At 47.3% G+C, this 25,892-nt stretch overlaps 1 protein-coding gene across 1 annotated transcript in view; it reads right to left on the reverse strand.

Moving 5' to 3' along the window:
- Window positions 1-25,892, reverse strand: part of LOC137335056 (myosin-7-like) — a 122,135-nt gene that overhangs the window by 5,010 nt on the left and 91,233 nt on the right. Inside the window, exons 32-37 of the mRNA XM_068000132.1 lie at window positions 21,546-21,895; window positions 20,225-20,349; window positions 17,866-17,981; window positions 14,479-14,671; window positions 8,298-8,501; window positions 8,045-8,170 (exon numbers count right to left, since the gene is read on the reverse strand). Of these exons, the coding sequence (XP_067856233.1) occupies window positions 8,045-8,170; window positions 8,298-8,501; window positions 14,479-14,671; window positions 17,866-17,981; window positions 20,225-20,349; window positions 21,546-21,895 (1,114 nt within the window). The remainder of the gene's footprint in view (window positions 1-8,044; window positions 8,171-8,297; window positions 8,502-14,478; window positions 14,672-17,865; window positions 17,982-20,224; window positions 20,350-21,545; window positions 21,896-25,892) is intronic.

A 25,892-nucleotide genomic window follows, 5' to 3' on the forward strand; every position in this document is an offset into this window, starting at 1 on the left:
TATGATGCTGTGTTCAGACCGCACCTTGAGCACTTTGTCCAGTTCTGCCAAGAAACAGAGAGGAGCTACAAGGTCGATGTCTTTTGTCAAATGTTTGAGCTATAAGGAAATACTAGAGAGACTTGGGCTTTTCAGCCTGAAAGGGAGGAGCTTGAGAAGTTATATCAATGACTTAGATGAAGGGACCGAGTGTAATGTATCCAAGTTTGCTGATAATACAGATGTTTGCTGATGATAGGTGGGAAAGTAAGCGGTGAGGCTGCAAAGGGATAGAGACAGTTTAATGAGCGGGTTAGAATCATAGAAAGATTACAGCACGGAAGGAGGCCAATCAGTCCATCGAGTCCGTGCTGGCTCTATGCAACAGCAATCCAGCCAGTCCCACTCCCCCGCCCTTTCCCCGTAGCCCTGCAAATTTTTTCCTTTCAAGTACTTATCCAGTTCCCTTTTGAAGGCCATGATTGAATCTGCCTCCACCACCCCCTCGGGCAGTGCATTCCAGATCATAACCACTCATTGCATAAAAAAGTTTTTCCTCATGTCACCTTTGGTTCTTTTGTCAATCACCTTAAATCTATATCCTCTGGTTCTTGATCTTTCTGCCAATGGGAACAGTTTCTCTCTATCTACTCTGTCTAGACGCTTCATGATTTTGAATACCTCGATCAAATCTCCTCGCAACCGTCTCTGTTCCAAGGAGAACAACCCAGCTTCTCCAGTCTATCCACGTAACTAAAGTCCCTCATCCCTGGAATCATTCTAGCAAATCTTTTCTACGCCCTCTCTAAGGCCTTCACATCTTTCCTAAAGTGCGGTGCCCAGAACTGGACACAATACTCCAGTTGTGGCCGAACCAGTGTTTTATAAAGGTTCATCATGACTTCCTTGCTTTTTTACTCTATGCCTCTATTTATAAAGCCCAGGATCTCGTATGCTTTTTAACCGCTTTCTCAACCTGCCTTGCCACCTTCAACGATTTGTGCACATATCCCCCCAGATCTCTCTGTTCCTGTACCCCTTTTAGAGTTGTGCCCTTTATTTATATTGCCTCTCCTCGTTCTTCCGACCAAAATATATCATTTTGCATTTTGCTGTGTTAAATTTCATCTGCCTCGTGTCCGCCCATATCACCAGACTGTCTATATCCTCTTGAAGTCTATCACTAACCTCCTCACTGTTGACTACCCTTCCAAGTTTTGTGTCATCTGCTAATTTTGAAATTGTGCCCGGTACTCCTAAGTCCAAGTCAGTAATATATATCAAGAAAAGCAGGGGAACACCACTGTACACTTTGAAGAGATGACTAAAGTAGTGGACAGGGGAATGTCAATGGATGTTATTTATATGGACTTCCAGAAGGCATTTGATAAAGTCCCACATAAGAGACTGTTAGCTAAGATAGAAGCCCATGGAATCGAGGGAAAAGTACGGACTTGGTTAGGAAGTTGGCTGAGCGAAAGGCGACAGAGAGTAGGGATAATGGGAAGGTACTCACATTGGCAGGATGTGACTAGTGGAGTCCCGCAGGGATCTGTCTTGGGGCCTCAATTATTCACAATATTTATTAACGACTTAGATGAAGGCATAGAAAGTCTCATATCTAAGTTTGCCGATGACACAAAGATTGGTGGCATTGTAAGCAGTGTAGATGAGAACATAAAATTACAAAGGGATATTGATAGATCAGGTGAATGGGCAAAACTGTGGCAAATGTGAGGTCATCCACTTTGGATCAAAAAAGGATAGAACAGGGTACTTCCTAAATGGTTAAAAGTTAAAAACAGTGGATGTCCAAAGGGACTTAGGGGTTCAGGTGCATAGATCATTGAAGTGTCATGAACAGGTGCATGTATATCTAGAGGACTAGAGTACAAGGGGGCAGAAGTTATGCTGCAGCTATACAAAACCCTGGTTAGACCGCACCTGGAGTACTGTGAGCAGTTCTGGGCACCGCACCTTCGGAAGGACATATTGGCCTTGGAGGGAGTACAGCGTAGGTTTACTAGAATGATACCCGGACTTCAAGGGTTAAGTTACGAGGAGAGATTACACAAATTGGGGTTGTATTCTCTAGAGTTTCGAAGGTTAAGGGGTGATCTGATCGAAGTTTATAAGCATATTAAAGGGAACAGATAGGGTGGATAGAAACTATTTCCGCTGGTTGGGGATTCGAGGAGTAGGGGGCACAGTCTAAAAATTAGAGCACGACCTTTCAGGAGTGAGATTAGAAAACATTTCTACACACAAAGGGTGGTAGAAGTTTGGAACTCTCTTCCGCAAACGGCAATTGATACTAGCTCAATTGCTAAATTTAAATCTGAGATAGATAGCTTTTTGGCAATCAAAGGTATTAAGGGATATGGGCCAAAGGCAGGTATATGGAGTTAGATCACAGATCAGCCATGATCTTATAAAATGGCGGAGCAGGCATGAGGGGCTGAATGGCCTACTCCTGTTCCTATGTTCTTATGTCTATTCCTATGTCCTATGTCTATTAATATATATCAAGTAAAGCAGTGGTCCCAGCACTGACCCCTGAGGAACACCACTGTACACCTCCCTCCAGTCCGAAAAACAACCGTTCACCATTACTCTCTGCTTCCTGTTAGTTAGCCAATTTTATATCCATGCTGTAACTGCCCCCTTTATTCCATGGGCTTCAATCTTGAATACAAGCCTGTTATGTGGCACTTTATCAAACGCCTTTTGAAAGTCCATATAAACCACATCAACCGTATTGCCCTCATCGACCCTCTCTGTTACCTCATCAAAAAACTCTATCAAGTTGGTTAAACACGATTTTCCTTTAACAAATCCGTGCTGGCTTTCCCTAATCAATCCACCCTCATCCAAGTGACTGTTAATTCTGACCCGGATTATCGTTTCTAAAAGTTTCCCCACTGAGGTTAAACTGACTGGCCTGTAGTTGCTGGGTTTATCCTTACACCCTTTTTTGAACAAGGGTGTAACTTTTGCAATTCTCCAGTCCTCTGGCACCACCCCTGTATCTAAAGATGTTTGGAAGATTATGGCCAGTACCTCCGCAATTTCCACCCTTACTTCCCTCAGCAACCTTGGATGCATCCCATCCGGGCCGGGTGAGTTATCTCCTTTAGGTACAGCTAGCCTTTATCAATTTTTAGCCCATTCAGTATCTCAACTACCTCTTCACTTACTGAGACTCTGGCAGCATCTTCTTCCTTGGTAAAGACAGATGCAAAGTACTCATTTAGTACCTCGGACATGACCTCTGCCTCCATGAGTAGATCTCCTCTATGATCCCTAATTGGCCCCACCCCTCCTCTTACTACCCATTTACTGTTTACATGCCTGTAGAAGACTTTTGGATTCCGTTTTATGTTGGCCACCAGTCTATTCTCATACTCTCTCTTTGCCCCTCTTATTTCCTTTTTCACTTCCCCCCTGAACTTTCTATATTCTGCCTGGTTCTCACTTGTGTTATCAACCTGACATCTGTCATACGCCCCTTTTTTTCCATTTCATCTTACTCTTTATCTGTTTTGTCATCCAGGGAGCTCTGGTTTTAGTTGCCCTACCTTTCTCCCTTGTGGGAATGTACCTAGACTGTACCCCAACCATCTGCTCCTTTAAAGGCCGCCCAATGTTCAATTACAGTTTTGCCTGCCAATCTTTGATTCCAATTTACCCGGGCCACATCCGTTCTCATCCGACTGAAATTGGCCCTCCTTCAATTGAGTATTTTTACTTTAGAGTGGTCCTTGTCCTTTTCCATAGCTAATCTAAAGCTTATGATACTATGATCGCTGTTCCCTAAATGTTCCCCCACTGACACTTGTTCCATTTGGCCCGCCTCATTCCCCAGAACCAGATCCAGCAATGCCTCCTTTCTCGTTGGGCTGAAAACGTACTGGTCAAGAAAGTTCTCCTGAACACACTTCAAAAATTCCTCCCTCTCCTTGCCCCTTACACTATTACTATCCCAGTCTATATTAGGATAATTGAAGTCCCCAGTTATCACTACTCTATAGTTTTTGCACCTCTGTAATTTCCCTGCAAATTTGCTCCTCTATATCCTTCCCATTAGTTGGTGGCCTATAGAATACACCCAGTGGTGTAATGGAACCTCTATTGTTTTTTAACTCTAACCCAGTAGATTCTGTCCTTGACCCCTTCAGGACATCCTCTCTCTCCAGCACTGCAATATTCTCCTTAATCAATACTGCCAGCCCCCCTCCTTTCTTTCCTTCCCTATCTTTCCTGAATACCTTGTATCCAGGAATATTTAGTACCCAATCCTGCCCTATTTTTGTGCTTTTTTGAGCCAGGGCTCCGTTATCGCCATGACATCATATTCCCATGTGACTAATTACTCCTGCAGCTCACCAACCTTATTTACCACTCTTCGTGCATTTACACACATGCACTGTAAACCTATCTTACACCTTCTTGTATTCTCTCTTAGTCTGATCCCACCTAATACTATACTATTTCTTACTCTAGTGCTATCTTTCTCTCCTGACCCTTTGTGCCCCTTGTTTCTCCTTTCCAATGCTACATCCTGGTGTCCAACCCTCTGCCAAATTAGTTTAAACCCTCCCACACAGCACTAGTGAACTTCCCCGCGAGGACATTGGTCCTGGCTCTGTTGAGATGACAGATGGAGTATAATGTGGGGAATTGTGAAATTATCCACTTTAATAGGAAGAATAGAAAAGCAGAATATTTTTTAAAAGGTGAGAGACTAAGAAATGTTGGTGTTCAGAGGGATTTGGGTGTCCTTGTACACGAATCACAGAAAGTTAACATGCAGGTACAGCAAGCAATTAGGGAGGCAAATGGTATGTTCGCCTTTATTGCAAGGGGGTTGGGGTATAAAAGTATTGCTGCAATTATATAGGGTTGTGGTGAGACCACACCTGGAGTACTGTGTACTGTTTTGGTCTCCTTATCTAAGGAAGGATATACTTGCCTTAGAGGGAGTGCAATGATGATTCCTGGATGAGAGGGTTGTCCTATGAGGAGAGATTGAGTAGAATGGGCCTATTCTCTCTGGAGTTTAGAAGAATGAGAGGTGATCTCATTGAAATGTATAAAATTCTTCGAGGGATGACAGGGTAGAAGCTGATTGGCCATTTCCCCTGCTTGGAGAGTCTAGAACTAGGGGTCATGGTCTCAAGATAAGAGGTCAGCCATTTAGGACTGAGATGAGGAAAAATTTCTTCACTCAGAGGATTGGGTGTCTCTGGAATTCTCTACCCCAGAGAGCTGTGGATGCTGATCAATGTATTCAAGAATGAGATTGATGGATATTTGGACATGAAGTGAATCAAGGGATATGGGGATAGGGCAGGAAAGTGGAGTTGAGGTAGAAGATCAGCCATGATCTTATTGAATAGTGGAGCAGGCTGAAGGGGCTGTATGGCCTATTTTTTTTAATTATTCGTTCATGGGATGTGGGCGTCACTGGCAAGGCCCATCCCTAATTGCCCTTGAGAAGGTGGTGGTGAGCCGCCTTCTTGAACCGCTGCAGTCCGTGTGGTGAAGGTTCTCCCACAGTGCTGTTAGGAAGGGAGTTCCAGGATTTTGACCCAGCGACGATGAAGGAACGGCGATATATTTCCAAGTCGGGATGGTGTGTGACTTGGAGGGGAACGTGCAGGTGGTGGTGTTCCCATGTGCCTGCTGCCCTTGTCCTTCTAGGTGGTAGAGGTCGCGGGTTTAGGAGGTGCTGCCAAAGAAGCCTTGGCGAATTGCTGCAGTGCATCCTGTGGATGGTACACACTGTAGCCACGGTGCGCCGGTGGTGAAGGGAGTGAATGTTTAGGGTGGTGGATGGGGTGCCAATCAAGCGGGCTGCTTTGTCCTGGATGGTATCGAGCTTCTCAAGTGTTGTTGGAGCTGCACTCATCCAGGCAAGTGGAGAGTATTCCATCACATTCCTGACTTGTGCCTTGTAGATGGTGGAAAGGCTTTGGAGAGTCAGGAGGTGAGTCACTCACCACAGAATACCCAGCCTCTGACCTACTCTTGTAGCCACAGTATTTATATGGTTGGTCCAGTTAAGTTTCTGGTCAATGGTGACCCCCAGGATGTTGATGGTGGGGGATTTGGCGATGGTAATGCCGTTGAATGTCAAGGGGAGGTGGTTAGACTCCCTCTTGTTGGAGATGGTCATTGGAGGCTGTAATGAGGTCTGGAGCCGAGTGGTCCTGACCTTAGTCATGAGTCTACAATGTGGTAACTTATCGAAGGCCTTTTGAAAATCCAAATATATTACATCTACTACATTACCCTTATCTATTTTTTCTGTTACTTCTTCAGAGAATTCAATAAGGTTGGTCCCTTCTGAAATCCGTGCTGACTTTATTATATTTTCGTTCTCTAGATGTTTTGCTATTACATCTTTGAGTAAAGATTTCATTATCTTTCCTATCTCCGATGTTAAGCTAACTCTTCTATAGTTCCCTGGACTGGTTCTATCTCCCTTTTTAAACAAGGAATCACATTAACTGTCCTCTGACCTCTGGCACTATTCCCCTTTCTAATTAATTTTTTTATATATGTAACAGTGCCTCTGCTATCTCCTCTCTAGCTTCTTTTAATATGGGCGGAAGGAATCCATCCAGACCAGGGGTGTTATCCTCTCTAAGTTTGATTAGTTTATCAATTATCTTCCCCCTTTCTATCTTAAATGTTTTTATATCTTTTTTGATCTCTTCTTCCAATGTCACGCCCACCTTGTTAGTCTCCCCGGTAAATACTGAGGCAAAGGAACTATTCAATATTTCTGCCATTTCACTGTCATAACTGAGAGTTTATCTTGTGTATCCCATAGTGGCCCTATCACTATCCCGATACTTCTTTTGTTATTTGTGTGTCTGTAGAATACTTCACTATTTCTTTTTATATTCTTTGATAATTTAATTTCATAGTTTCTCTTTGCTTTCCTAATTGTTTTTTTGACTTTTTTCCCTAACCTATTTCTAACCCTTTTGTCATCCTCTCCTTTATCGTCTACGTACTTACTGAATGCCTTTTTCTTTAGTTCCAATTTTACCCTTCTCTCTTTATTCATCCATAGTGTTTCATTATTGGTTAGTTTGTTATTGCTTTTTAGAGGAATATATTTCTTCTGATCTCTATTGTTCACCGTTTTAAATATTTCCCACTGCTCTTCTATTTCTTCATCAAATTTTTTCCAGTTTACTTTCCCTAGTTCCATTCTCATCCCCTCAAAATTAGCTCTTTTTCCAATCTACTACTTTGGTCTTTGTTTTATTTATGTCTTTCTCAATCATTATCTTAGATGTTCCCCTACACTTACTTCTCTTCTCTGCTCAGGTTCATTTCCCATTACTGGATCCAGCAGTGATTCCTCTCTTGTGGGCTTCTCATATACTGGATAATAAAGGAGTCCTGTACACACTGTAAAAACTCCATTCCCTTTTCCTCTTTCCCGATCTCTTGCCAGTTTACTTGCGGGTAATTTGAAATCTCCCATGATTATTATTCGATGTTTTTTATTCATTTCATAAATTTGCCTCCATATTTCATCCTCCACTGCCCTTCCACTATTGGGTGGTCTGTAGAATATCCCTATTAACGTGATTGATCCCTTCTTATTCTTTATCTCTCGGTTATAGTCCAACAATTTTATTTGAAAATCACAAGCTTACGGAGGCTTCCTCCTTCGTCAGGTGAATGTGGGAATCCTCAGTCCATATGGATTCTGTTTCTATCTTAATATTACTTATGTCCCTTTTTTCTAATTAGTACAGCAACCCTTCCCACAACCCCCTCCTTCCCTATCCTTTCTAAATATGTTAATATCCTGCAACACTTAACTAAAGAACTGGGAGTGGCAGGATTGTAAAATCGCAGCTGGTTGTCTGTCCCTGGTCTGTGGCTCCAGTTCACTCACTCATTACTCTTTGAGTTGTACAATGACTAGTGAAATGGTCACTGAAGGCACCATTGACTGGCAATAAACGAGGCCTTTGGCAGCATCACCGACCCTGACATTAAATAAACAGCAGGTTCATTTCTGGTTATCTCCACTTACATCAGTTATTGCTTTCTTCGCTTTCTCCTCTGCATTCCGACATTCCTGTATTGCTTCGTCCATCTCAGTACTCAGCAGGTTTATGTCGTTCTCCAGCTTCTTTTTCTGGTTAATTAGGCCTGTGTTCTGAACACATCCAAAAAAAAATATATTACTTTTTCAGAAAAAAATATTGTCTTTTCCCCCCTCTTGCACCAGGGACCTGGATTATGAACAATCTCCTGTGTGTCCACTCTCTCCCACCCCCGTGTACCTGGGAGTGAAGCAGGTTAACGCGCTCCATTGCCTCAAGTAATTCTTGCTCAGCTAGTTTCCTGCTTCTCTCCGACTGTTCGAGAGCTGCCCGGAGTTCCTGCACCTCTGCCACCAGCAGATTGCTGTGTCGCTCAGAGGCTGCGATTTGCTCCTTGTAGTCATCATTCTGGCGAATTGTTTCGTCAAGTTCCAGTTGGATGTCCTACGAGAATCACAGACATTATTTTAGTGACACTAATGTTCAGGATTCACGGATCGAACATCTTAAATAACAGAAATTGACTGAAACTAAATCAGCCTTGGGAGGGAGGCCTACAACATGTGGCAAAGTCAGTTCGAATTGTATCTAAAGTTTACACAACCATTTCACTGAAATGCTCCCAAAGGTGTGTCTTTGTTTCCCGATTTCTTCCTGTCCTGGCTCCTGGGCTGGCAGCTCCCCGGGGAGCTCCTTTACTCTGTAACTCTATCCGTTGCCCTTTCTCCCCCAATCTCCTCTCTTCCACTGTTTAAGTTCCCCAGGCATTAATAGTGAGCGCATTTTTAGCCCCAACTCCAAGTTCAAGCTGTAAGTTTAAAGTTACCTGTGCCCACTGCCCATCCCCCAACCATTCCCGCTCTTTGATTTCATCAGTAGGCACTGGATCTTTGCTCAAATTCGGCTTCCAAAAATCCTGGACCTCTCTGCCGTCAAGACTACACTATTCCACTGGACTCCACTGCAAGATTCAGCTGCTGTAACTCTGATCTGCTATTCAGTCACTTAATTTTTAAGGTAACTTTGATTTTCTTTGTTCCACCATTGTCAGCCAAGACTTCAGCTGCCTAACACCTCCCTGGACCCCTCCACCCCCCCTCCCTGGACCCCTCCACCCCTCCACCCCTCCCTGGACCCCTCCACCCCTCCCTGGACCCCTCCACCCCCCCTCCCTGGACCCCTCCACCCCCCTCCACCCCCTCCCTGGACCTCTCCACCCCTCCCTGGACCCCTCCACCCCTCCCTGGACCCCTCCACCCCCCTCCACCCCCTCCCTGGACCTCTCCACCCCTCCCTGGACCCCTCCACCCCCTCCCTGGACCCCTCCACCCCTCCCTGGACCCCTCCACCCCTCCCTGGACCCCTCCACCCCTCCCTGGACCCCTCCCTGGACCCCTCCACCCTCTCTCCTTTAAGACACTGCTAAAACCTACCTCTTTGACTGAGCTTTTGGTCACCTGTCCTAATATCTCCTGAAGTGGCTCAGTGTCAAATTTTGTTTGATAATCGCTCCTGTGAAGCGCCTTGGGATGGTTTTACCACATTAAAGACGCTATATAAATGCAAGTTGTTGTTGTTTATCTAGCCTACAGTCCATCTCCCACCGCTGCTGTTACCTGCTGAGCTTATGACTGTCCTATTGGACCGACTGGTTTCCCACCTTTATTTTGCTAGTGTGGGTCACTCTCCTGGGCTGTAATCCATTTCTCCGCGCTTTTGGATCCCCAACTCCGCCACCGTTTTTCTGCCATACGGTTGATTCCCCAACACCTGGCTCTTTGTTCCCACAGAAATCCCTCCAGCAGTGTGTCCTCCAATACTCCACCCTTCAAATAGCTTCTGAACTCACTCGCCCTCCACACCTGTCTCCGAACCTGGACATCCACGTCAACTTTATCCCACCATTTCCTCTGACTTTAATCTTAGACTCCCTACGATTGCCTGCTCTTTATTCCCTGCTTATTACCAGGACATTTCTATCCTAATCTTGCTGTGTAACCCCTGCTGATGTAACTTCAATTTCCCTGTGTCCAGTCATGTGCCACTCCGGACCCGAGCCCATCACTTCCATTTCCCCCTTTTTTCTTCTTTTCTCTTTACCCCTCCTCGTCTCCTCTCTCCTGTCGTCATTCCTCCTTTCATTTCTCCCCTCTCAGTTACTCTGCCCCCCCAAATCCCTACCCCAACCTTTCAGCACTCCGCGACCTTCCTACTCTCCTGCCGCCGTCCCAGGCTTGACTCCCTCTTAGATGAGCTGACAGCTTCCCTCTGTACCTCTCTTGACATCCTCCGGGGGGCCCATCGAGGCACTCGTCACTGCCTTTATACGAGCAACAGCCCCATCCTACTCTCTTACCGATTTTCCCGCCCAGCGTGCCCGCTGGGGGGCTAATCTTGCCAATCTCGTTCCCGTCCTACTCACCCCTCCCTGTGGACTTACCAGCAGATCAGCTCTCACCGCCCCTCTCCGCATCTCCCTCCAGAATGTCCGTTCACTTGTCTGACCCTTGCCATCCATGAGTTTATTGTGGATGATTGCATCGACATCATGACCTTGACGGAAACCTGGCTGAAGGGTGATGACACCTTCCCCCTTAATAAAGCCTCCCTGCCTGGCTATACCTTCCACTACTTGCCCCGCCCAGACCGCCGCGGTGGTGGTGTGGCCCTTATCACCAAATCACACCTTGGTCTGTCCCCCTACTCCTCTGGCACCTTCTCCTCCTTTGAGCATCTCACCTTGTTCCACCCCTCTCACCTCTCCTTTAAAACCCTCGTTCTCGACCGTTCACCCAAGTACGTTTCCCCCCGAGATATCTTCACTGACTTCCTCCCTCAGCCTCTGCACCGAGCGACTTCTCCCCTTGGTGACTTCAACTCCATCCTCGTGCTCTCTCTCCTCTGAGTTCACTGCCCTCCTATCCTCTCTTGATCTCTCCCTCCATATAAACTCCCCGCTCATATTCACGGCCTCCCCCTTGAGCTTACCATCTCACGTGGCCTCTCTACTCCCATCGTGTCAATCACAGATAAGGCCATCTCTGATCACTTCCTTGTATCCCTCTCCACCCACATCCCCCTTCCCCCTCCCAATCCCACTTCTGTGTTCGCTCCAGGAATAACTCTCTCCCGAGTCACTCACAACGGCATTTTCAAATTCCCAACTGTCGAGTCTTTCGTCCTCCATTCACCACGACATTTCTGCAGCTACCGATCTGCTCAGTCACACCCTCACCTCCGCCTTTGATGCCCTTGTCCCCATTAAAACCATTACTCTCTCCCACCCTGGTCATCCTGGAATGCAAAGATAACCCCCGGCTTCTCTTCACTGCAAACCGACTTCTTAAACCCCTCTCCCCTGCGCCCTCCATCCTCACTCCAACAAGTGTGAGGAGCTCATGGACTTCCTTGTCATTAAGATTGAGACCATCCGTTCAGCTGCCTCTGCTGCTTCCCTCTCTTCCCCTAGCCCACCGAGCCAAACTTCCCATAAAGTTCCTCCCTGCCCTAGCCCTGAACTTGCATATTTCTCCAGTTACTCTCCTATCTCCCCATGCCCTCTTCAAGCTCATCTTGACCATGAGACCCGGCTCCTGCTCCCTCGGCCCTATTCCCACAAAACTGCTGACCACCCAACTTCCCTTCCTGGCCCCCACGTAGCTGATATTGTTAACGGTTCCCTCTCCTCAGGTACTGTCCCCCTCCCCTTTAAATCTGCCATCATCAACCACCCCCCGCTCAAAAAAAAACCACCCTAGACCCCTCTGTCCTCGCAAACTATTGTCCCATCTTTTTTTTACTTGTTCATGGGATGTGGGCATCGCTGGCGAGGCCAGCATTTATTGCCCATCCCTAATTGCCCTTGAGAAGGTGGTGGTGAGCCGCCTTCTTGAACCGCTGCAGTCCGTGTGGTGACGGTTCTCCCACAGTGCTGTTAGGAAGGGAGTTCCAGGATTTTGACCCAGCGATGAAGGAACGGCGATATATTTCCAAGTCGGGATGGTGTGTGACTTGGAGGGGAACGTGCAGGTGGTGTTGTTCCCATGCGCCTGCTGCCCTTGTCCTTCTAGGTGGTAGAGGTCACGGGTTTGGGAGGTGCTGTCGAAGAAGCCTTGGCGAGTTGCTGCAGTGCATCCTGTGGATGGTGCACACTGCAGCCACTGTGCGCCGGTGGTGAAGGGAGTGAATGTTTAGGGTGGTGGATGGGATGCCAATCAAGCGGGCTGCTTTGTCCTGGATGGTGTCGAGCTTCTTGAGTGTTGTTGGAGCTGCACTCATCCAGGCAAGTGGAGAATATTCCATCACACTCCTGACTTGTGCCTTGTAGATGGTGGAAAGGCTTTGGGGAGTCAGGAGGTGAGTCACTCGCCGCAGAATACCCAGCCTCTAACCTGCTCTTGTAGCCACAGTATTTATATGGCTGGTCCAGTTAAGTTTCTGGTCATTGGTGACCCCCAGGATGTTGATGGTGGGGGATTTGGCAATGGTAATGCTGTTGAATGTCATGGGGAGGTGGTTAGACTCTCTCTTGTTGGAGATGGTCATTGCCTGGCACTTGTCTGGTGCGAAAGTTACTTGCCACTTATGAGCCCAAGCCTGGATGTTGTCCAGGTCTTGCTGCATGCGGACATGGACTGCTTCATTTTCTGAGAGGTTGCAAATGGAACTGAACACTGTACAATCATCAGCGAACATCCCCATTTCTGACCTTATGATGGAGGGAAGGTCATTGATGAAGCAGCTGAAGATGGTTGGGCCTAGGACACTTCCCTGAGGAACTCCTGCAGCAATGTCCTGGGGCTGAGATGATTGGCCTCCAACAACCACTACCATCTTCCTTTGTGCTCGGTATGACTCCAGCCACTGGAGAGTTTTCCCCCTGATTCCCACTGACTTCAATTTTACTCGGGCTCCTTGGTGCCACACTCGGTCAAATGCTGCCTTGATGTCAAGGACAGTCACTCTCACCTCTCCAACCTCCCTTTCCTTTCCGAAGTCCTTGAACGTTTTGTCACCTCCCAAATCCCTGCCCATCTTTCCCGCAACTCCATGTTTGAATCCCTCCAATCAGGTTTGTGCCCCCGGCCACAGTACTGAAATGGCCCTTATCAAAGTCACAAATGACATCCTCTGTGACTGTGACGATGGTAAACTCTCCCTCCTCATCCTTCTCCACCCGTCTGCAGCCTTTGACACGGTTGACCACACCATCCTCCTCCATCGCCTCTCCTCCATCGTCCAGCTGGGTGGGACTGCGCTCGCCTGGTTCCATTCCTATCTATCCAGTCATAGCCAGAGAATCTCCTGCAATGTCTTTTCTTCCCGCTCCCGCACCGTAACCTCTGGAGTCCCCCAAAGATCTATCCTTGGCCCTCTCCTATTTTGCATCTACACGCTGCCCCTTGGCGACATCATCCAAAAACACACATCAAGTTCCACATGTACGCTGACGACACCCAGCTCTACCTCACCACCACCTCCCTCGACCCCTCCACTGTCTCACATTTCTCACTCTGCTTGTCCGACATCCGGTATTGGATGAGCAAAAATTTCCTCCATCTAAATACTGGAAAGGCTGAACCCATTGTCTTTGGTCCCTGCCATAATCTCCGTTCCCCGGCCACCGACTCCATCCCTCTCCCTGGCCATTGTCTGAGGCTGAACCAGACCGTTTGCAACCTTGGCTTTCTAACTGACCCTGAGATGTGCTTCTGACCCCATATCCGCTCCATCACCAAGGCCGCCTACTTCCACCTCTGTAACATCGCCCCTCTCCGTCCCTGCCTCAGCTCATCTGCTGCTGAAACCCTCATCCATGCTTTTGTTACCTCCAGACTGGACTATTCCAGTGCTCTCCTGGCCGGCCTCCCATCTTCCACCCTCCATAAACTTGAGCTCATCCAAAACTCTGTTGCCTGTATCCTAACTCGCACCAAGTCCCGTTCTCCCATCACCCCCTGTGCTCACTGACCTACATTGGCTCCCGGTCTGGCAATGCCTCAGTTTTAAAATTCTCTTCCTTGCTTTCAAATCCCTCCATGGCCTCGTCCCTCCCTATCTCTGTAACCTCCTTCAGCCCGTCTACCCTCCGAGATCTCTGAGCTCCTCCAATTCCAGCCTCTTGCACATCCCTGATTTCCATCGCTCCACCATTGGCGGCCGTGCCTTCAGCTGCCTCAGCCCTAAGCTCTGGAATTCCCTCCTGAAACCCCTCTATTTCTCTCTCCTCCTTTAAGACGCTCCTTAAAACCTCCCTCTTTTACCAACCTTTTGGTCACCTGTCCTAATATCTCCTTATGTAGCTCAATGTAAAATTTTGATGATAATCACTCCTGTGAAGCGCCTTGGGACGTTTTACTATGTTAAAGGCGCTATATAAATGCAAGTTGTTGTTGTACACTCACATCTGGCCTTGACTGACCTTCATCTGGGACTGGAGGCTGCGGAATAGTCTCAGGGATTCGGACGCCTGTCTATTCGCATGATTCAGCTGGACTTCCATCTCATTCAGATCTCCCTCCATTTTCTTCTTCAATCTTATTGCTTCATTTCTGGCCTTGGCTTCAGAATCCAGCGCCGTCTGCATCGATTCCAGGGTTCGTTGCTGGTTTCGCCTGAAACGGTCAAGGCAGGTTTATAATAGAAAATAAACTTGCATTTATATCACCTCTCACATCTTAAAAAAATGGATTTTTTTTTTTAAGAGCAGTGACTTTGTTATGGAGCAAACACAGCAACAATTCTCTATCAGAGACGTCCCACAGCAACCAGAAGAGTTACCTGGTCATCTTACTGTGGTGATGTTGGTTGAGGGAGGAATGTGAGCAGGACCCCCCCGCGTGCTGTATATTCTATGTAGGACCCTGCGTGTGCTGTACACTCTCTGTAGGACCCCCCCGCGTGCTGTATATTCTATGTAGGACCCCCCCGCGTGCTGTATATTCTATGTGGGACCCCCCCGCGTGCTGTATATTCTATGTAGGACCCTGCGTGTGCTGTACACTCTCTGTAGGACCCCCCGTGTGCTGTACACTCTCTGTAGGACCCCCCGTGTGCTGTACACTCTCTGTAGGACCCCCCGTGTGCTGTACACTCTCTGTAGGACCCCCCCGCGTGCTGTATATTCTATGTAGGACCCTGCGTGTGCTGTACACTCTCTGTAGGACCCCCCGTGTGCTGTACACTCTCTGTAGGACCCCCCGTGTGCTGTACACTCTCTGTAGGACCCCCCGTGTGCTGTACACTCTCTGTAGGACCCTGCGTGTGCTGTACACTCTCTGTAGGACCCCCCGTGTGCTGTACACTCTCTGTAGGACCCCCCGTGTGCTGTACACTCTCTGTGAGACCCCCCGTGTGCTGTACACTCTCTGTAGGACCCCCCGTGTGCTGTACACTCTCTGTAGGACCCCCCCGTGTGCTGTACACTCTCTGTAGGACCCTGCGTGTGCTGTACACTCTCTGTAGGACCCCCCGTGTGCTGTACACTCTCTGTAGGACCCCCCGTGTGCTGTACACTCTCTGTAGGACCCCCCGTGTGCTGTACACTCTCTGTAGGACCCCCTGCGTGCTGTATATTCTATGTAGGACCCCCCACGTGCTGTATATTCTATGTAGGACCCTGCGTGTGCTGTACACTCTCTGTAGGACCCCCCGTGTGCTGTACACTCTCTGTAGGACCCCCCGTGTGCTGTACACTCTCTGTAGGACCCCCCGTGTGCTGTACACTCTCTGTAGGACCCCCCGTGTGCTGTACACTCTCTGTAGGACCCCCCGTGTGCTGTACACTCTCTGTAGGACCCCCCGTGTGCTGTACACTGTAGGACCCCCCGTGTGCTGTACACTCTCTGTAGGACCCCCCCGCCCCATGTTCTGTGTATTCTGAAGGTCATTAGTGACAGGATTAGATTCCTGTGATGATCTGACAGATATTTTGTCCTTTTCTTCTGATGTCAGCCCAAAAATGACCAGATTTATTGAATTCAGTTTTTTTTCTAGATTTCCAGCTGTGATGCTTGTGTGTGAATGAGATTGAAATACATTCTTCCAATTCACCTGGCTTCTGAGCAAAGAACTGCATCAATTTCAAAGATCTAACAGGACATCCTCTGCATCGAGTCTCTGAGCAATCACAATTAACATATTGTTCAGGTCTTGCACATCCAATAATACTGTCACCAGATTATCTCTAGGATTGTGTGTTTGCATCCTGGCTGATCGACAGGTCAGACAGTCTGTCTGTAGACGGTTGGCTTGTCTTGGAGTTTAGTAAAGAAAAGGCTTCGAGTCCTCTAGTTATTTCAAGAATACATTACATCGAATTACATCGAGTCACCAGCACAGAAACAGGCCATTCGGCCCAACTGGTCTATGCCGGCGTTTATGCTCCACACGAGCCTCCCCCCCCCCCCACCTTCATCTAACCCTATCTACATGTCCTTCTATTCATTGAATCATAGTATGTTACAGCACAGGAGGAGGCCATTCAGCCCATCATGCCCGTGCCAGCTCTTTGAAAGAGCTATCCAATTAGTCCCACTCCCCTGCTCGTTCCCCATATCCCTGCAAATTTTTTCCCTTCAAATATTTATCCAATTCCCTTTTGAAAGTTATTATTGAATCTGCTTCCATCGCCCTTTCAGGCAGCGCATTCCAGATCAGAACAACTCGCTGCGTAAAAAAAAATGTTTCCTCGTGTTGCCTCTGGCTCTTTTGCCGATCACCTTAAATCTGTGTCCTCTGGTCACCGACCCTCCTGCCACTGGAAACAGTTTCTCCTTATTTACTCTATCAAAACCCCTCATGATTTTGAACACCTCGATCAAATCTCCCCTTAACCTTCTCTGCTCTAAGGACAATCCCAGCTTCTCCAGTCTCTCCACGGAATTGAAGTCCCTCATCCCTGGTACCATTCCAGTAAATCTCTTCTACACCCTCTCTAAGGCCTTGATATCCTTCTATTCCTTTCTCCCTCATGTGCTTCCCCTTAAATGCTATTTGCCTCAACTACTCCTTGTGATAGCAAGTTCCACATTCTCACCACTCCCTGGGTGAAGAAGTTATGAAGTATATCCTCAGTCATATAATAGAGAACCCAGAAATTTTCCTGATTCAGTGAAGGATAAAACCTAGGCTTTCACCTCATGGGTATCAGCAAATAAAGTTATGAGGAAAGGTTAAGAAAGTTGGTTCTGGTTTCTTGTGGACAGGTTATAGCTGGACAATTTTCCATATTGTTGGGTAGATGCCAGTGTGACAGTGGCAGTGTAACAGCTTGGCCGTAAACTGGGACCTCAGGTGGAGGCCGAAATGGATTATCCACTCGGCAATTCTGGCTGAAGATGTTTGCAAACACTTCAATCTTGTCTTTTGCACTTATACGCTGGGCTCCATCATGGTGAGGATATGAGGTTCACACAGCCTCTTCCTGTTAGTTGCCTGATTGTCCACCATCATTGCTTGTTTGAAACAGAGGAGACTCTTGAATTGGTACAATAGCGTTTTCAAGATTTTGAAGCAAATTGTTCATTAGGCAAAGGGTTCAGATCCCGGGGGGGTCACAAGTTCATCATATCTTAGGGCAAGAAGGGAACTAAAGGGGAGCTCAGCTCACAAGGTGGGAGAGTGTGGGACGGACACTGAAAAGGGAAGGGTTAAAGAGACAATTGGCTGCATTCTGGAGGGGAAACTCGCTGTTGCCTGTTCTTAAAATTTCTTACACTTTTGACTGCTTGACCAATTAGCTTTAACCCTTAGACTTCCAGAAGATGCATCGTAAATAATAATATGGTGGCAAAACCATTCAGCTCACCTCAGATTTTCAATTTCCTCCTCCTTTTCTGACAGTTTCCGTTCAATTTCAGCTTTGATCTGAGCCAATTCCAGCTGGACCCTGAGAGTTTTACTTTCCTCGTGTTCAAGTGTACCCTGGGAAAAAATGAAAGCACGTTGATCAGCATTTGTTTATTATTTACAGAGCGCCATCTGTTCTGATTACTCATTGGCCCATTTCGCTGGGGTACTGAGGCAGCAGCCCTGCAAGGTGCAATCCAGTTCGACATAACAAAATAAAAGATTTGGAAACAGTGGGAGTTTTCAGTGAGTTTTTAACACTTGGGTTTCCAGACAGTAAGTTGATTTAAATTCAATTAAATTTCGACCGCACTAAGTGATTTGCCAACAGTCGAAGATCTTGATCGTCTTCTGGAGTTTGGAAATTAATCTTCCTCATTCTTAAAAAAGTTCATGGAGAGAGTTGGAATTCTCAGCACAAAATTCCAATGATCATTCCAGCTAGGAGCTGACCCATGAGGCACCGCGGAGACGGCTTTAAAGGGTGTCGGTGAGTGTCGGTTACTGTCGGTTACTGTCGGTGAGTGTCGGTGAGTGTAGGTTACTGTCGGTTAGTGTCAGTTAGTGTCAGTCACTGTCGGTGAGTGTAGGTTACTGTCGGTTACTGTCGGTTAGTGTCGGTTAGTGTCAGTCACTGTCGGTGAGTGTAGGTTACTGTCGGTTACTGTCGGTGAGTGTCGGTGAGTGTAGGTTACTGTCGGTTAGTGTCGGTTACTGTCGGTGAGTGTCGGTGAGTGTCGGTTACTGTCGGTGAGTGTCGGTTACTGTCGGTGAGTGTCGGTGAGTGTAGGTTACTGTCGGTGAGTGTCGGTTACTGTCGGTTACTGTCGGTGAGTGTCGGTGAGTGTCGGTTACTGTCGGTGAGTGTCGGTTAGTGTCGGTGAGTGTCAGTTAGTGTCGGTTACTGTCGGTTACTGTCGGTGAGTGTAGATTACTGTCGGTGAGTGTCAGTTACTGTCGGTTACTGTCGGTTACTGTCGGTGAGTGTCGGTGAGTGTCGGTTACTGTCGGTGAGTGTCGGTTAGTGTCGGTGAGTGTCAGTTACTGTCGGTTACTGTCGGTTACTGTCGGTGAGCGTCGGTTACTGTCGGTTACTGTCGGTGAGTGTCGGTGAGTGTCGGTTACTGTCGGTGAGTGTAGATTACTGTCGGTGAGTGTCAGTTACTGTCGGTTACTGTCGGTGAGTGTCGGTTACTGTCGGTTACTGTCGGTGAGTGTCAGTTACTGTCGGTTACTGTCGGTGAGTGTAGATTACTGTCGGTGAGTGTCAGTTACTGTCGGTTACTGTCGGTTACTGTCGGTGAGTGCCGGTTACTGTCGGTTACTGTCGGTGAGCGTCGGTTACTGTCGGTGAGCGTCGGTTACTGTCGGTTACTGTCGGTGAGCGTCGGTTACTGTCGGTGAGCGTCAGTTACTGTCGGTGAGCGTCAGTTACTGTCGGTGAGCGTCGGTTACTGTCGGTGAGCGTCGGTTACTGTCGGTTACTGTCGGTGAGCGTCGGTTACTGTCGGTTACTGTCGGTGAGTGTCGGTTACTGTCCTGGAATCATAGAATGGTTACAGCACAGAAGGAGGCCATTCAGCTCTGAGTCTATGCTGGCTCTTTGTAAGAGCATTCCAGTTAGTCCCACTCCCCCGCTCTTTCCCCGTCACACTGTCGATGAGTGTAGGTTTCCCACTGTGAGTGTCGGAGATTGTAGGTTACTGTCAGTTATTGTCGGTAAGTGTCGATTACTCACTGAAAGGAAATCATGAGTGAAAAGAACAGCAGATAAAGAGATAGAATGTCTCCATTAAAAGACATTGCTTAACATGATGGAGCGAGATGGGAAGGGATGAGCAGGTGGAATGTACACTCACGCCCGAGATCCTGCAGATTGTAGATTAATGATCCTGGCCCTGGGTGGGTTGGGTTGTAGACGATGAGCCAAGTCTAACGTATTTCTCAGGTTCAAAATTGCTTGGATACAAATCTAAACTTATATAAATTTAAATCAGCTTTGCACAGAGTCAAGGCCTTGGTTTCACTAAGTCTTGTCTCTCATAATTTTACAAGTGTAAGGAAGATCAGAATATGTTCAAGAGTCTGAAACACAGACCCGAACTCAGGATAATCATCATCTTCATCCCTGGAAACCACCACATCAAATTGGCTCTTTATCACGAGATGGTGCTTTACACTATTATACAGGAGATACAATTGCCTCCTGTTTCTCGCCATTGACCAGTATCTATATCTAGGTGTTCATTTGGGAGCAGGCGATCTTTCCATTCACTATTACATGCTAGCTCGTGCTCTAATCTTCTTGGATAACCCACCTCAGCCTCCTCCAGCGCTGCCTGCACCTCACTCTTCTCCTGTTCCAGGCTCTTTTTCACTTTCTCCAGCTCATGGATACTCTTGTTGGTTTCACCAATCTGGTCAGTCAGGTCTGTGATCTCATCTGTCATCAAAAGAAATAGAATCTGTGTTTCCAGTAAACAGCAATCTAAGCTCCCATGGTGCCCTAGTGAACGGCCTCTCACTCAGTCAGAAGGTCCAGGGTTCCAGTCCCACTCTGGAGACCTGAGCCCATAACCTGGACTGACTCTCCAGTGACCTGCCACGGAGGGAGTGCTACTCTATCGATGTTTGGATGAGACACGAGAATGAGGCCTTGTGCTCTAGTGGGTATTAAAGATCCCATGACACTATTTGAAGAAGAGCAGGGAGTTCTCCCAGTGTCCCAGCCAACATTCCTCCTTGAACTAACACTGCCAAAAATAGATTAACTGGTTGTTCATCTTATTGCTGTTTGTGGGATCTTGCTGTGTGCAGAATGGCTGTTGTGTTTGCTTCAATAACAATAGTGATCGTGCTTCAAAGTCATTTGCTTTTTATGAAGCGTTTATTTCTTAATTTCCCTTCTCTCCCTAAACCCACAGTTTATGGACACAGAGACCGACAGGCTGATATCAGCTAACTCGGCACAGACGAGGCTCGATCAAGCTGGACCTTGGGGTCAGTTGATATTATCCAGTGCTTTGACCCACAAAAGAGTCCGGTGCATTTGCCCTGTTGGGATGATCACAGTGAATGTGCAGAGTCCGTCTGTGCAGTCTGTCTGAAGGAGAGCTGGGGAGACGGTTAAAGGCCTGAGTGACATCCAATGCTCAATCTGTGTAAAGGATTATTCCATAAACACAAGAACTAACTTTAACTAAATATTGCTATTCAAACAAACTAATGTACAGATGAAAGAGAAGAATAATGATAGTCTCCCGCCATTCAGTGGCTCAAACAGTAGTCAGAATCGATTAACAAATCTTACATCCGCTGCACTTCCTGTCTACAAAACATTACTTCCTGTTCTCACAATTTTGTGTCACTTTACCCGAATATAAATCCCTGTGTCCACATTAAATTGGAAAATCCCTATGTAAACGTCACGTCATAGTTACACCCTCCCACCACCAGTAACGCTGTAGCACTGCAGAGAAACTCCTCTGCTCCAATCATCTCTATCTTTCCACTTCCTGAACCCTTTTCCAAATATCCCGGCCTCTAAACCCCACTTCATCCACGGGAGATCGGCTCGTGTAATATCATTGGAACTTCTGAGCTACAGAAGATGGATTCCACGCGGGGATTTTAATATACCTTGAAGGTTCTTGTTCTCTCGTTTGAGGGTCTCCAAGTGGTCCAGAGACTCCTCGTAGGCATTCTTCAGTTTAAAGAGCTCGGTGCTCAGACTACGGGCCTCCTTCTGCGAGGCCTCCAGCTCAGCCTGGGCCTCCTCGTACTTCTGTTTCCAGTCTGCAATTGTCTTGTCGAAGTTGCGCTGTTTCTTGTCGAACGCCACGGCCGCTGAGTTTGCTCTCTCCAGGTCTATCGTCAAGTCCTCGATTTCTGTCTGCAGACGGTGCTTGGTCTTCTCCAGCGAAGAGCATTTGGCATTAATAGCTTCCACCGACTCTTCTGCTTCTTGGAGACGGAGGGCCAACTTTTTCCTACAACCAGGAATAAAGGGTGAATCTGGTTAGTTCTTGACGCTTACTGAGGGGACGAGTTCTGAGAAATGAACCCTTACCCATTTTAGGCATCCAGTGTCAGCATCGAACACTCCCAGGGCAGGTACAGGGTCAGGTACAGAGTAAAGCTCCCTCTACACTGTCCCATCAAACACTCCCAGGGCAGGTACAGGGTTAGATACAGAGTAAAGCTCCCTCTACACTGTCCCATCAAACACTCCCAGGGCAGGTACAGGGTTAGATACAGAGTAAAGCTCCCTCTACACTGTCCCATCAAACACTCCCAGGGCAGGTACAGGGTTAGATACAGAGTAAAGCTCCCTCTACACTGTCCCATCAAACACTCCCAGGACAGGTACAGCACGGGATAGATACAGAGTAAAGCTCCCTCAACACCGTCCATCAAACACTCCCAGGACAGGTACAGCACGGGTTAGATACAGAGTAAAGCTCCCTCTACACTGTCCCATCAAACACTCCCAGGGCAGGTACAGGGTTAGATACAGAGTAAAGCTCCCTCTACACTGTCCCATCAAACACTCCCAGAGCAGGTACAGGGTTAGATACAGAGTAAAGCTCCCTCTACACTGTCCCATCAAACACTCCCAGGGTCAGGGACAGGGTTAGATACAGAGTAAAGCTCCCTCTACACTGTCCCATCAAACACTCCCAGAGCAGGTACAGGGTTAGATACAGAGTAAAGCTCCCTCAACACCGTCCATCAAACACTCCCAGGACAGGTACAGCACGGGATAGATACAGAGTAAAGCTCCCTCTACACTGTCCCATCAAACACTCCCAGGGCAGGTACAGCACGGGTTAGATACAGAGTAAAGCTCCCTCTACACTGTCCCATCAAACACTCCCAGGGCAGGTACAGCATGGGTTAGATACAGAGTAAAGCTCCCTCTACACTGTCCCATCAAACACTCCCAGGGCAGGTACAGGGTTAGATACAGAGTAAAGCTCCCTCTACACTGTCCCATCAAACACTCCCAGGGCAGGTACAGCATGGGTTAGATACAGAGTAAAGCTCCCTCTACACTGTCCCATCAAACACTCCCAGGGCAGGTACAGCATGGGTTAGATACAAAGTAAAGCTCCCTCTACTCTGTCCCATCAAACACTCCCAGGGCAGGTACAGGGTTAGATACAGAGTAAAGCTCCCTCTACACTGTCCCATCAAACACTCCCAGGGCAGGTACAGCACGGGTTAGATACAGAGTAAAGCTCCCTCTACACTGTCCCATCAAACACTCCCAGGGCAGGTACAGCACGGGTTAGATACAGAGTAAAGCTCCCTCTATACCATCCATCAAACACTCCCGGGGCAGGTACAGCATGGGTTAGATACGAACATACGAATTAAGAGCAGGAGTAGGCCATTCGGCCCCTCGAGCCTGCTCTGCCATTCGTCCTTCCCCTAGAGTCTTTCTTTCTCACTGGAATGTATCTTTGCTGAGTGTTATGAAATATCTCATTAAATGTCTGCCACTGCATCTCTACTGGCCCATCCCTTAACCTAATTTCCCAGTTCACGTTAGCCAGCTCTGTCTTCATGCCCTCATAATTGCCCTTATTTAAGTTTAAAACACTAGTCTTAGACTTACTCTTCTCTCCCTCATACGGAATGTGAAATTCAGAGATACAGAGTAAAGCTCCCTCTGGGATCTGCAGGTTTTATAGCAGATAGTGTTTTTTTTTAGTGAACCTAGGTCCCTAGTACAGTTAACATTTTCTAATTTCAATGTAATTTAAAAGGGGTAACTAAGCTAAGGCAAGTCATGGCAGCAGACCTCGCACCCGTGATGTGCCCCTCCTGCAAGATGTGGGAAGTCATGGACACTACCAGTGTCCCTGCCGACCATGTGTGCGGGAAGTGTGTCCACCTGCAGCTACTGACCGATCGTATCTCGGAGCTGGAGCTGCGGGTGGACTCACTGTGGAGCATCCGCGATGCAGAGAAACTCGTGGATAGCACGTTTAGCGAGTTGGTCACACCGCAGGTAAAGGGTATACAGGCAGGAAGTGAATGGGTGACCACCAGGAAGAGTAAGAGATGCAGGCAGGTAGTGCAGGGGTCCCCTGTGTCCATCCCCCTCTCAAACAGATATGCCACTTTGGATGCTGTTGGGGGGGATGACTTATCAGGGGAAGGCAGCAGCAGCCAACTTCCTGGCACCACGGGTAGCTCTGCTGCACAGGCTGGGAGGAAAAAGAGTGGCAGAGCTATAGTGATAGGGGACTCAATTGTAAGGGGAATAGACAGGCGTTTCTGCGGCCGCAACCGAGACTCCAGGATGGTGTGTTGCCTCCCTGGTGCAAGGATCAAGGATGTCTCGGAGCGGCTACAGAACATTTTGGAGGGGGAGGGCGAACAGCCAGCTGTCGTGGTGCACATAGGCACCAACGATATAGGTAAAAAAGGGGATGAGGTCCTAAAAGCAGAATATAGGGAGTTAGGAGGTAAATTAAAAAATAGGACCTCAAAGGTAGTAATCTCAGGATTGCTGCCAGTGCCACGTGCTAGTCAGAGTAGAAATAGGAGGATATTTCAAATGAATACGTGGCTAGAGGAATGGTGCAAGGGGGAGGGATTCAAATTCCTGGGACACTGGAAACGGTTCTGGGGGAGGTGGGACCAGTACAAACCGGACGGTCTGCACCTGGGCAGGGCCGGGACCGCTGTCCTAGGAGGAGTGTTTGCTAGTGCTGTTGGGGAGGGTTTAAACTCAAGTGGCAGGGGGTTGGGAACCTGAGCAGGGAGAGAGAGGAAAGCGTAACAGGAAGGGACAGAAGGTATGGAGTAATAGGTAAAGTGTTAAAAAAGGACAAAGCAGGAACTAAGCGTCACAAAACAGATTTGAAAGTTCTTTATCTGAATGCACGTAGCATTCGTAATAAAATGGACGAGTTAACGGCACAAATAACTACGTATGGGTATGATCTTGTGGCCATTACAGAAACATGGCTGCAGGGTGACAACGACTGGGAATTAAATATGCCAGGGTATTTAACAATCAGGAAGGACAGGCAGGAAGGAAGGGGAGGTGGGGTGGCTATGTTAATAAAGGAAGGAATCACTGTAATACAGAGAAATGATATTGGGACAAAGCATCAAGATAATGAAACAGTTTGGGTGGAGATAAGGAATAATAAGGGAAAAAAAACATTAGTGGGCGTAGTATATAGGCCTCCTAATAGTTGCAACTCTGCTGGAAGAAGTATTAATCAGGAGATAGTCGGGGCATGTAATAAGGGAACAGCCATAATTATGGGGGATTTTAATTATCATATTAACTGGACAAATCAAATTGGGCAGAGCAGCCTTGAGGACGAGTTCATTGAGTGCATCAGGGATGGATTTCTTGAGCAGTATGTAACTGATCCTACAAGGGGGCAGGCAACCTTGGACCTGGTCCTGTGTAATGAGTCAGGATTAATTAATAATGTCCTAGTTAAGGATCCCCTTGGAACGAGCGACCACAACATGGTTGAATTCCATATCCAATTAGAGGGTGAGAAGGTTGATTCTCAAACAAGCGTACTGAGCTTGAATAAAGGCGACTATGATGGTATGAGAGCGGAATTGATTAAAGTGGACTGGGAAAATAGATTAAAGGGTAAGACGGTACATGAGCAGTGGTGTTCATTTAGGGAGTTATTTTACAACTTTCAAAATAAATATATTCCACTGAGGAAAAAAGGGTGTAAAAGAAATGACAGCCACCCGTGGCTAAGTAAAGAAATCAAGGATAGTATCCGACTAAAAACAAGGACATATAAGGTAGCCAAACTTAGTGGGAAGATAGAAGATTGGGAATTCTTCAAAAGACAGCAAAAAGTAACTAAAGGATTGATTAAGAAAGGGAAGTTAGATTATGAAAAGAAATTAGCAAAAAATATAAAAACAGATAGCAAGAGTTTCTATAGTTATATAAAAAGAAAAAGGGTGGCTAAGGCAAACATAGGTCCC

Source organism: Heptranchias perlo, chromosome 19 (genome assembly GCF_035084215.1).
Source record: "Heptranchias perlo isolate sHepPer1 chromosome 19, sHepPer1.hap1, whole genome shotgun sequence".
Lineage (NCBI taxonomy): Eukaryota > Metazoa > Chordata > Chondrichthyes > Hexanchiformes > Hexanchidae > Heptranchias > Heptranchias perlo.